The sequence below is a fragment of the Lates calcarifer genome, linkage group LG10 (assembly GCF_001640805.2).
Source record: "Lates calcarifer isolate ASB-BC8 linkage group LG10, TLL_Latcal_v3, whole genome shotgun sequence".
NCBI lineage: Eukaryota > Metazoa > Chordata > Actinopteri > Centropomidae > Lates > Lates calcarifer.
Window position 1 is genome coordinate 11,564,413 of NC_066842.1, and position 11,791 is coordinate 11,576,203.

The 11,791-nt window shown below is 39.1% G+C and overlaps 1 protein-coding gene across 1 annotated transcript; it reads left to right on the plus strand.

Moving 5' to 3' along the window:
* The first annotated feature begins 48 nt into the window (after window positions 1–48).
* Window positions 49–7,779, plus strand: ppcdc (phosphopantothenoylcysteine decarboxylase). Its single transcript, XM_018681190.2, has 5 exons — window positions 49–292; window positions 2,081–2,176; window positions 2,556–2,684; window positions 2,790–2,958; window positions 4,994–7,779. Exons 1-5 carry the CDS (start codon window positions 149–151, stop codon window positions 5,080–5,082), a joined length of 627 nt encoding a protein of 208 aa, XP_018536706.1. The 5' UTR covers window positions 49–148; the 3' UTR covers window positions 5,083–7,779.
* The last annotated feature ends 4,012 nt before the right edge of the window (window positions 7,780–11,791 follow it).

The following is an 11,791-nucleotide window of genomic DNA, read 5'->3' on the forward strand; positions in this document are numbered from 1 at the left end:
CGCCCACTGGACAGAGCCGTAGCAGCAGTTAGTTGTACTCTCCCCTGATTGGCTGGCGGTGAATATTTACGGATGTAGTGAAGTAGAGGTGGTTTTTGGGGAGCACGGCACAACCAGCCTGAGGACCCCACCTTGATAATATGCTAACATGCAGACAGAAAACCACGTTTCTAGTCTAAAAACTGATTTAGTGAAATCTTGCGGGACATTTTGTGTTCTTGTTGGCGTGACGGGAAGCGTTGCAGCCCTGAAACTGCCTCTTTTGGTCTCCCAGCTTCTTCAGCTCCCTGGGGTGAGCTGCTTTATTTCAATTCAAAGCCAATTACCATATCGTTTGCCTGTCTCTGTTGCTTATACACCAAGTACGCTGTGCTAGCTATCGTATCAATCATAACAGAGCCCTGATCAAAACGTCATGAGGTCAGTCTAGGGTTACATGGAGAGACGTAAGTCACCGAGACAGTCTAAATCAACAGAAAAACTGAGGCAAATTCTCCAACATGCTTAGAACAACCTCCTTGCCAAGTATCTTGAAAAACTGTTCCAGGTTCACCCTGGAAGAGCTGGTCCTGTTTTAAAGCAAACGAGTAGCCACATCAAATATTGATTGATATTCATTTAGGGGTTTTCTGCTTGCTGTACGTTACATGAAGTTGATTGACTGAACAAAATCTATTCATGCCATTATTTTTGAAAGGACTGTCACTTTACTTTTATCGCCTAAAACCTTTGCACAGTACTTTTTAATGCCCATGCATCGGCACACAAAATTCTTTCCTTGCCTGGCAGAGAAGTGGGCCCATCTTAACCACAAGATGGAGATGTTGCAGCTTTTAGGTAGTGATGTAACCACAGCAGCAAGATCACAGCAGTACAGTCTTGTTGCTGTAGTTGTGTTTAGCTACAGTGGTGTTATTTTACTCTGATGTAGTTATTTTCATTTGAAGTCTCACAAATTACAGTGGAGCCAAACTAACAGAAAATTGGACTTCAGTATACTCCTCAGACCAGAATTAGCAAACTGTGTCATATAGCCAAATAGAATGTCAGTAGGAAGCTAAAGAGAGAAGTGAAAACGTGTCAGAAAGGGAGGTAAGGTATGACACACAACAATGTCTGGATTATTGTCAGATATATTTTTGGAACACATACAATAATGGGTGTGTTATTTGTATTATTGCTGTGCCATACAGGGAGATGCAGCTGTGTTGTATTTACATAGCAATACAAATACATTCTCTCATGAAAGCAAATAAATTCAAAATGGTAATAGCTAACGCCTAACCCTGTACACTGAAATATTTGCTCTGACTGACATGTCCAGCTAACAATATGTGTTCCATCTGAGTTAAAATTATACACTTGGCTACTCCAGAGCTACATTTGGATACAATATGAGCCAATCAGTCAGTGTAATGATTGATTATAAAGTACAATAGAACGTTGACCAGTGTTTTTCAACATCTCTAGCCACTGTTTACTTTTCAGGTGATGAAATGAATGTCTTTTGTGCTTGTGAGTAGAGAAAAGCGGGACATGTTTCTTAGCTGGCCATCACAGCCATTGGTGGCGGTCTCCTCTGATTGACTGGTGGTGAATATTTACAGAAGTAGTGAAGTGGAGGTGGTTTATGAGAGAGATATTTAGCTCTGTAATCAGGAAAATTCAGGTTGAAAGAGAGTGAGAGCTTTTCCAAGCTAGGGAGTCAATAAATTCAAATTCTAGTAATTATACAAAGTAATTACTGTAATTGAGTATGATAGTAGCAAATAATAAAATGGTGATAGAGATGTGGTGTTGCAAAAAATACTGTTGGATATAGGTCATATGGTCCAAAAACATGTTATTTCAGTCAAAAGTGTTTACCTAGTGTTATTGCACATTTCTAACTGTACAAATCTGTGAGAGTTGCTAAGCGATTTCAGAGTGTAAGAGCTATGAAATGGTCCCTACAGTACCATCAGTTGCTTGCCATTTGTAGGTGACTTTTCTTAGTTTTCCAACTCGTCAGCACTGTAGCAAAACTAAAACGTGTTTTTAAAAATCCTTATGAATGTCACTGTCTTGTGCTATGTTTTAGGTGGATGTAAGAGTGGTCACTACGGAGCATGCCAAGCACTTCTACAATCCTGCAGAGGTTCCAGTAAGAATCTACAGTGAAAAAGATGAGTGGGAGGTAACAATGAATTTGTCATATGTCCTGCTAAGCTTTTTTTAACTGACTGTCTTCTCTGGTTTAGTGCCACTGATAAGCTGAGGGGGACTGATGTGTTATATATTGTAACTTTCATACAGTCTGTTTGAAGTTCCCTTTAAACTCTTAAATATAAACTAAGGCCATACTCAAAATCACATTGAGTGAACTGAGGTGTGGGTTGAGTCATCAAGTAGTCACTTCCAGTTGCTAAGCTCATCAGAATTATGGAACATAAAAACATGGACAACAGCCAGAAAAGATTGAGAAACCCTGGTCCAAAGTAGCATACATTCCAGCAAAGAGGGGAGGAAGTAAAGTTCTTGTTGGTTGTGTGCCTAACAGCATGTCTCTGTTCTAGCTCTGGACACAGAGATCTGACCCTGTGCTACACATTGAGCTAAGGCGCTGGGCAGACTTATTTGTCATTGCCCCCCTAGATGCCAACACTCTCGGAAAGATTGCTAATGGCATTTGTGACAATCTGCTGGTGAGACCTTGACATTTTTTTCTTATCTAATTACATACAAATTGTTGTGGTACATAATAATCTCTGAAATGATTTCCAAGTTGATTTGGTGTTTGTTATTGGCAGACATGTGTGGTAAGAGCTTGGGATATCAGTCGACCTTTCCTCTTCTGCCCTGCAATGAATACAGCTATGTGGCAGCATCCCATTACAGCCCAGCAGGTATCCAGGCTGAAAGAATTCGGATATGTGGAAATCCCCTGCATTGCTAAAAAGCTAGTGTGTGGAGATGAAGGTGGGTTTATATATCAGGAAAAATATATATTAAATATCTACCAATATTTACTTGTTGGTTTGACCATAGCTATCAAAATACATTTGTTATTCACATTTATTTCCATTATATAGAATGTAATTCTATTATAGTCTTTTAAATTTAGATTATATTATTACCTAGAGTTTGATATGCACACAAGTCATGTATGAACTAATTCTTACCTTACATGACAAATATGTCATCTTCAAGTGCAGTAATTGTAAAATTAGCAGATGATGACAGAGCAAACAGGTGAAGGAAGGGTACTGAAAGTGAGTAGACAAGTAGAGTGTAGCAGTATACGGTAAAATATAAGTCAATGGTCTAAAGGCAATACAGGCGGAAGCTATATAGCAACAAGACACACTGCTTCCAGATAAATATAAATTTTGCACAAAAATGCGTATTTTAGAATAGCAGCAATTACAATATAAAATCAGGTTTCAGAGGCAAGTTTCCCTATGAGGAGCATTTCTGTTGATTTAAAGAGGAAACCTATTAATATTCTTGTGGTTTAACTTAACGTTGTAGATGTGTTCTACAGGGTGAGTCAGCACACTGTGGAATCTCTGGTTGCAGATATAGTATAGAGCAAATTTAAGTTTTTCAAATTTAAAAAGAAGTGCTACAAGAAAGTTTAGTAATGCCTGTCCTGCTTATTTGGAAACGTTTTTCAGTCTACAGGTCTATGTATCACAAGATATATGCTCCACTGTTTCCATAACCCAGGGTCAGTATGCAAAGGTGTCTGCCTTCACCTGCTATTTGTCAGGCAGTGCTCCTCCCTGCCACAGTCCTCTGGCCATCCTTGTAGGTGGTGGGACCACACAGTAGTGGCCCCCACATTGTCATTTTACATTGAAAGGTGCCACTTGAGGTGGTTTGAACCTACTAGGATGCCTGTGGAGGCATTCCAGGCATATTCCCCTGGGAGGAGACCATGGGGCACCCAGAACAGACTGGAAGGATTATATGTCCCTTCTGAGTTGGAAACGCCTCAGGATCCCCCAGAGAAGGAGAGGAAGAAGAAAATGTGAGGCAGAAGGGTCCCTTTTATAGAGTAAACAGTGCACAACAGTCGCCCCATACTGAGCTATATCTTTATTTTACAGAGCTAAAAGGAAGGCCGCAACATACCCAACATATCCTCAAGAGTGGTTAAGAGGAAGTAGCAGGGCATGACCCATCACCATTTCACTTAGTACGTGGAAACAGCACTGTTGCAATTAAGACTTAAACTCTTCAACTTCAGAGAGTGGTAAAATTAGCGAATTCAAGGTTTACCCTCCATTCTGTAGAAACAAAGAGCACTTCCTTGGCAAATGCCCCCAGTTTGACGACAAACATCAATACTGAGCAGGAGACTACAAGAATCAAAGGAAACAGCAAATGTCAGCTGTGTGGGAGGGCAATAGCAACCTCTCACTGCTCTTGGTAAACTTACCAGGCTTTCTGTCTTCTGACTGGTATGCAAAACGTTATGGCATAGGACAAGCAGCTGTCAAAAATATTGTTTTGGGGAGAAAACACTTTTGTGCAAATGTCATATGTCTAGTGGTGATGCGATGCTGTTCAAAGAATGCACCCTGCATATGATCTAGTATGATCTACTGCAAGACATTGATTGATATTATGTCTAATGAATATAATAATAATCAACCACCAAAGTCTTAAAAATGTTCAAGCGAAGATTTATACCTTCTAATCTCAAAAGTCATCGCGTAAGAAATTCTCTCTTCTAGAAATGTTTTACTTTGAGGAAGTTGCAACAGCAAGTGTCAAGTTTACATTAACAGTATAGCAAGACAAGTCTCGTCTACAGAGCCAGCTCGGTCTGAATAATTTACTGGTGAATTCTGACCAAAACGCTTAGATGACTAGATAAATATGTAAACTCTGTGGATGTACGTGAGAATATGTTCATAAAAGTGTGTTTGTGAGTATGGAGGACGTGCACTAGGGCTCGCATGATCATTTGAATCATTGGAACCAATAATTCTTCACTTTGTTGCAGGTAAAGGTGCCATGGCAGAGGTGTCAACTATTGTCAGTGTTGTCAAGGAGTATCTTCAGAAACCAGATGAGTCATCTCAGAAAACATGAAAATCACAACATATTGTATAGTCAGCTGGCATCATAAAGATTTATGGCTTGTCATCGAAATGACTTTGTGTCAAAACCCTCAAGGCCTTATACACTCATGGTAAATCACACTGAACTCCTCCTCATGGGATTGTGAGGGTGTGTACAGTCTGTGATTAATTGGCATCTCTCTGATTCTTTTTAAAGTTTTGTTGCACCTGTTAGGGTAGAACAACACACACCTATACCCTTTGTATTAGGAATTTTATCACGTCATGGAATTCAAGATTCAACGTTCAATTTAATTATCACTATGCAACACAAGATTGTGTAACAATATTCCAGATGTAGTCCCTTTATGCAATGTGGTATATTAGATGGTGATGTCGATGTGAAGATGATGAAGAGAAGATCTCCGCTGACACTGACTTACTTGTATATAGAAGTTTATTACAAAGTAGTTCAGCATCGGACAAGCACTGCAGTAGCCTGTGAGAGGATCCGAGCCAATATGGATCTCTCTCCCTAACAGCTCTAAACACCAGTATATATACATTGGTTGTTTACATGGTTCATAGGAAACATCTGGACCTTAGTCAATACCTTCACTATTGAGAGGAAAAAGATAAGGGGAGAGGAAACCCTCACCCTTAACCTCTACTAGTCTGGGGGTCACATTCTTAACTCTTATCCTAAACATGAGCCCCAAAGGTTAACTCAGACATAGGAAACTCATAAAAAGTGTATACATCTGGAAACCCTTAGACATTTCAGAAAGACAAAAACATACATAAACATCCTGTATACTACAGCAACTTAGAAAAAATTAATGAATAAATAATCACATCATAAAATGAACTATTTTTGTGGCAGAGTGTGGAGGATGAAGTAGTAGTCTCTTTAGTAGTCTCACAACCTGAAGAAAGACGGTAAGGGTGAACAGGCTGTGGCTGGGGTGGGTCTTGTCTTTCAGTGTCCCTTGGGCTCCGCACAGGCACCTCACCTCACTGATATCAGTGATGCTCAGTAGACGGGTAACGATGATGTTCTAGGTGGTTTTAATGGCCAGCTGCAGACCCTTCTTTATGCATGGCTCAACCCCAGTGCAACCTCTGCAGCCTGAAGTTAGCTTTAATATGTGTCTATCTATTCATCATGAACTTATACTGATATTGTTGATGGCTAGTTCAACTTCAAAATCAACTGATTTTGTCATTTAAACCCCTCCCCTTTCCTGCAGTGACACATTTATCCCAAATTTGCACTGAAATATGTGATTATATATTTCTGTTTACAAAGCAGCATTTAATTAATGATGTGTCATTGAGCAGATGGGGGTAAGTTGAATAATACAGTTAATGTACTGACAGTTTTTTGTCTACACTTGTGGTGCAACGGCAGAGGTTCCACTATTTTCAGTGTTGTCAAAAAATATCTTCAGAAACCAGATGAGTCATCTCAGCGAACATGAGCGTCACAAGGTGTACAATCTGCTGGCACCAAAGATCAATAAAAAGTAAACTCAATGACTTCAGAATCTTCAAAATGAGTTTGTGGTCAAACCCTTTAAGGCTGTATACACTCAGGGTAAACTCACATGATTGCTTTTTATTCCTCTTCTTGGAATTGTGAGGGTGTGTACAGTCTGTCATATATCGGCATCTCTCTAATTCTTTTGTAAGTTTTGTTGCACCTGTTAGGGCAGAATAATACACACCTATACTCTTTGTTTTAAGATTTGATGACCTTATGTAATTCCTAGCATTACTAAACCCATGCAGCATCTGCAGGACCTTTTTTTAAGCTGTTACCAGCAGCTACTGAAGCTACATTTGAGACAATCTGATACTACTTTTAATCTGTATCATCCATTCATCCTAAACTCATACTGACATTATTGATGGCCTGTTGGAGAGAATTCAAAATCAGCTGATGTTGTAATTTAAGCCCGTCCCCTTTTCTGCAGTGACATATTTATCCCAAAATTACACTGAAATATGTGATAGTATGTTTCTATTTACAAAGTAGGCTTTCATTGGTGACATGTCATCAAATTGATTGGAAAAAAGTTGGAAAAATGCAGTTCACATATTAACAGTTTTTTATCTACACTTGTCTAAATCTCCTTCATTTGCACCAATGAAACTGTGTACTGCTCTGTACAGTTCTTTTGTTTCTTTCTCTTTAACAATGTTGGCAAAGAAATGGCGTGTTGCTGTCACCATCTCGAAAAGAGGATGGTTGAATGGACATACAGTTTGGAAATCCTGTTTAATGATGTGCTTCACTTGGCTTCCTTGGAAAAAGCTTTTGCTTCTTTGAATTTCCCTGTTTATTTTATGATAAAAGGTGAACAAACAATACAGTCCTGGCTACACTGATAATGAAAGGGGACATTATTGTGTTTTGTCAAATAACAGTGTGAAAACAAAATGCTTACCTGTGGTTCAAATATTATACCTGCTTAAAATAAGTGATTGTTATTCCAGAGTTTTTAGCTTTTAATCTTAAATTGCTAATGCATTTCTGATATAAGGAGAGAAATTAGGATTAGGATTGAACCATGTTCAGTGTTTTAATTTCTTGATTTTTATATAGCCAAATGCCTCACAAAACAAAGGTCAAAGTAGTGTGTCACTGTGCTCAAAGCAACATACTGTAGGTGTACTTCAGCAAACCAGTCAATATGCAATAAAGAAAAAGAAAAAAAACCTTAAATGCATGTGCTTATAAAGTCATCAATTTTGCTGTGAACAACATTTTCTTATTTGAGTCAGTGGTAGCTGTCATGGTGCCTGTGGGGTTAATTATGTGAGACAAAGCAGCGGAAAGTCTTTTCCCACAAGGCATTTTGACAGGCTGGTTTTACTGCAGTGATACATAGCATGAAGCTGTCAGCTGAGGTGCCTCAGACTCAGTGGCCATTAGGTAATAACCGCAGCCGTACTTCAGCAAACATGCACTCTTATTTTGTTTGTACAGACAAGATCAAGATGCAAGATTTTTGGAAAACATCTTTAAAAATTTTTAAAGAAAGGCTTAAATGTTTAAAAAGTGAGAGCAGTTTTCCCAAAGTACCACCTGCTTTTCTTTTTTTTTTTTTTAAACATGACACAAAGTACCAAAGGTGAAAAGTGATGAAAGCCATCGTTCCCATTAGTGTTAGACATGTTTATCTTTGTGAAAACCCTCCATCTCTCAACAAAGTGAAACGAATCAGTCTGGATTATATCAAGAGAAGACAGACAAGAGAATGTCAAACCAAACCTGACAATGGTTTGTTTATGTTGTATGAGTGAGAAGAAGCAGAGCTTAACAACTGTCTTACTTGTAATAAAGTGAAAGGCAGTGAACCTTGTAGGTGGTAGTATTAGAGGTACATCTCTTCTGCAGCATTATAATGTAGGGCAAGTGGCACACACATTTTACACAAGGGCTCAAGATATAAATATTCAAACATTGTCATCCACAGGACAAAAACAGCTGACAAGAACAGAGCTGCAAAACAGATTCACATTTACAAATACTATCTAAGTAAGTCCTTAGTTACAATAAAGTTGATCATTAAAATTATTATTTCTTATAGTTATGCAGCTTTTATTGTTTTATGACACTCCTGAAAAAACACAGACATCTTCCTGATTCTACACATCGCTTGTGAATCATTTTATTTAGTTGTCAACAAACTGTAAATCTACACGTAGGTTTACAACATGTAGGCAGACTCAGGATTTTTTTTCCCTCTATGCCATCCAGATGGATATATCATATCTTGGTTTATCTCTTTCCACCAAATCCAAGGGAAGCGGGGGAAATTTGGTTTGCAAATAGCTGGGGGCATTGGTACTGTTGAGCTGTCGAGGTTGCAGCACATGGAGCCCTGTGAATGGCTCCCCAAATAGAAAGCATCCTTCCCTGAGCCATAACTTGTCCTGCTGCTATTGGCTGCTGTGTGTGATTCTGTTAATGAGGCCAGAGGCACATTACATCAGCCACACTGATGAGGGGAGTGTTGCCGTGGCCTTGACTGCGTTGTGGGGGAGTGTTCAGCCTGCAGGTGCACCTAATGGGAATAAACACCATGTTCTCACAACTACGGTCAGGTCACCAAAACTGCAGATAGGCCGTAGTCAGAGGCAGTGTGAATTAATCAAAAGTTCACTTTTCAAGACTAAACATGCTACTTCTCTGTATTGCCAGTTCAGTTCCTGTTTATGAAAAGATGTTTACTTCAAGAAGTTCCTTAACAGTTTCACAAATAACATTATCACACTCTCAGCTCCCAAAAAGTCTAATATGAATGCTGTTATAAATGAAGGCTACTGTAACTAAACAACTAAACTAAAAAATGACAAAGCACTAAGTCTCCCAGAGACTGACCCTGCAACGTACCAGCTCAGCAACAAATGAACTAATCACCGGTTTATTAAATGAGTAGCTCAACTGGTTATCACTTACTAATTATTATAATCATTGTAATAGAGTTCAACGTGGAAACTATCCAAATTGAATATAAAAAAGGACTTTATCACAGTGCATACTTTTGCAAAAAAAAAAAAGATGATTTTTGGAGGCACTTCTTGAATATGCTATGATTGTTGTAAGTTAACTTGCTGTTGATAAAGTTTAATATTAGCTTCAGAGAAACCAGTAGAGTGTAGTATTAGTAGATTTCTTAATTACATTGTACTTTAGGTTAAAGGTTGTGGTGGAGCGACCACAGTGTGTGAAAGACACACAGTGTGTGTGTATTACCTGCAGCAAGTGATACAAAAGACAGACAGACTTCCCTATTGTCAGTCATCCCCATTGCTCTATTCATACTTTTTGTAGTGCCTATAGTCTATACTGTATAGATACTGGATTGTGAATATGATATCTTGCTCTCTGTGACAGTATGCGTTCAGGTGCGCATGCTTGTCATGTGTCTGACGCAACTCGAGCAGTCTCTAGGCTCAACATGTAGTCTGTGGACTCTGGAGATGTTCAGCAGTGTTTCATCAGAAACTACATCCTGAGAGATCAGCTGCTCTGCTCCCTGTGTCACCACAAGTCACTTTATTGACTCTCAGATGTTTAAAAGTGGTAAACACCTTGTGGATTCACTCAGGAGCGAGTAGAAATGAATGAACTGCATTTACATATTATTGTACGGCATATTATGTATATTCATTATACTATGTGTACTTTCTAGATATATTTTACTGTATGTTGCACAAAAAGCAATTATAAATTTGCATCTCTGCCAGTGGAAATAGAAATGTGAGACTTTACAGTAAACTGACTATTACCTTTGTGCAATTCTTCGCACTACTGCCATTAAAAAGGAACTGAACCACACTTTTACTTTTGATTTGGGCAGGTGCTCTCTCCTCAATTATGTATTGTCACTCCTCTCCATCTAGGATATGAACCTGCTGAACAGAAAACATTACCCACATTGATAACCCTGTGGAAAGACAAACCGCTCTTTGAGACCATTTGTTTACCTTAGAAACGGTTGGAATTATATGCTAAGTGCTTCTTATTAATTATTGTTTATTTATGTATATCAGATACATAACAAATGGAGGTTTCAGAGGGAGGGAAATAAATTCTTCCAGCTGTGCGTATGCTGCTAGTATATATCTGTAAATATCAGGAAATAAGAGGCTGCGGGTCACTTTAAATGAAAAAGATAATCAAATTGTCTCCTCATCCTGTATAATCATTCACTAACTTGGCTAACAGCAACAGATCCATGGGGTGGGGGGGGTTTCAGTGTGTTTGAGAATTTCCAACCCTTTTCTAAAAGCTCTTTACCCCTGCCTACAGTTCTGGATCTATTTTCCTTTCCAGTTTAGAAACACATTTCTAACATCTGATAACAATACCCTATGTGTTTAATGCATCATTTTGCCTTCCATGCTGGAACATCTGTGTCGCTCTACCCTTATGGCATACTGTTAGCCCCTTGATGCCGTGTGTTGGTTCGCCCTAAGCCTCAATGCCATGGTAACTGGAAGTGGGGGAGATGCGAGAGTGATCTGTGGGGAGAAGTCCCTGCCTCCTCTCTCCTCAGTCAAACCCCCTTGACGAGCATCTCTTTACCTGCGAGGCCACAGGGACTGATGGAAGCCACCAACTTGTCTAGACTAAGCTGTGGCAGCCCCATGGGACACGCAAATTAGCCTCCAACTCACAGGTGAAGAGGGACCAGTATGATGCAAGTGCAACAAGAAATGAACTCATTCAGAGGGTAAATCAAGTGGAAGAATTTAGGTTCACGACGATGTTGGATTGTCTGTATCTCACCATAATGACCTTATGAAAGCACCAGGCATGCTACTGAGTCAAATATTACATTACTAGTCCTGTTACAGTGTAAATGAATTGTGTTGTACATGTGTATGTCAGCACTCAGAGACAAACCCAAATGTGGGGCATTATCAATGAGAAGAGGTAAAACACAGTCTGACTGAGATAATGTCTGACCTGATTTTAACTTTGGTCAACTGAACTCAACTGAAGTCAACCATTAACTACATTAGGATGAGGTCAACAAATAGTGAATCTGTACTAGAGCCTTCCTCCACAGCAGAATTTTGTCTTTACAAACTATTTCAAGATAAGTTATGTTACGCTCTTATTTTTTTTAAATTCAATATCTCTTCCTTAGCTCAGGTCATTAAAGGTAGATGAGTAGGAAATGATCCAGTTCTACAGCACTGTACCTGTCCTGTAACCAGAC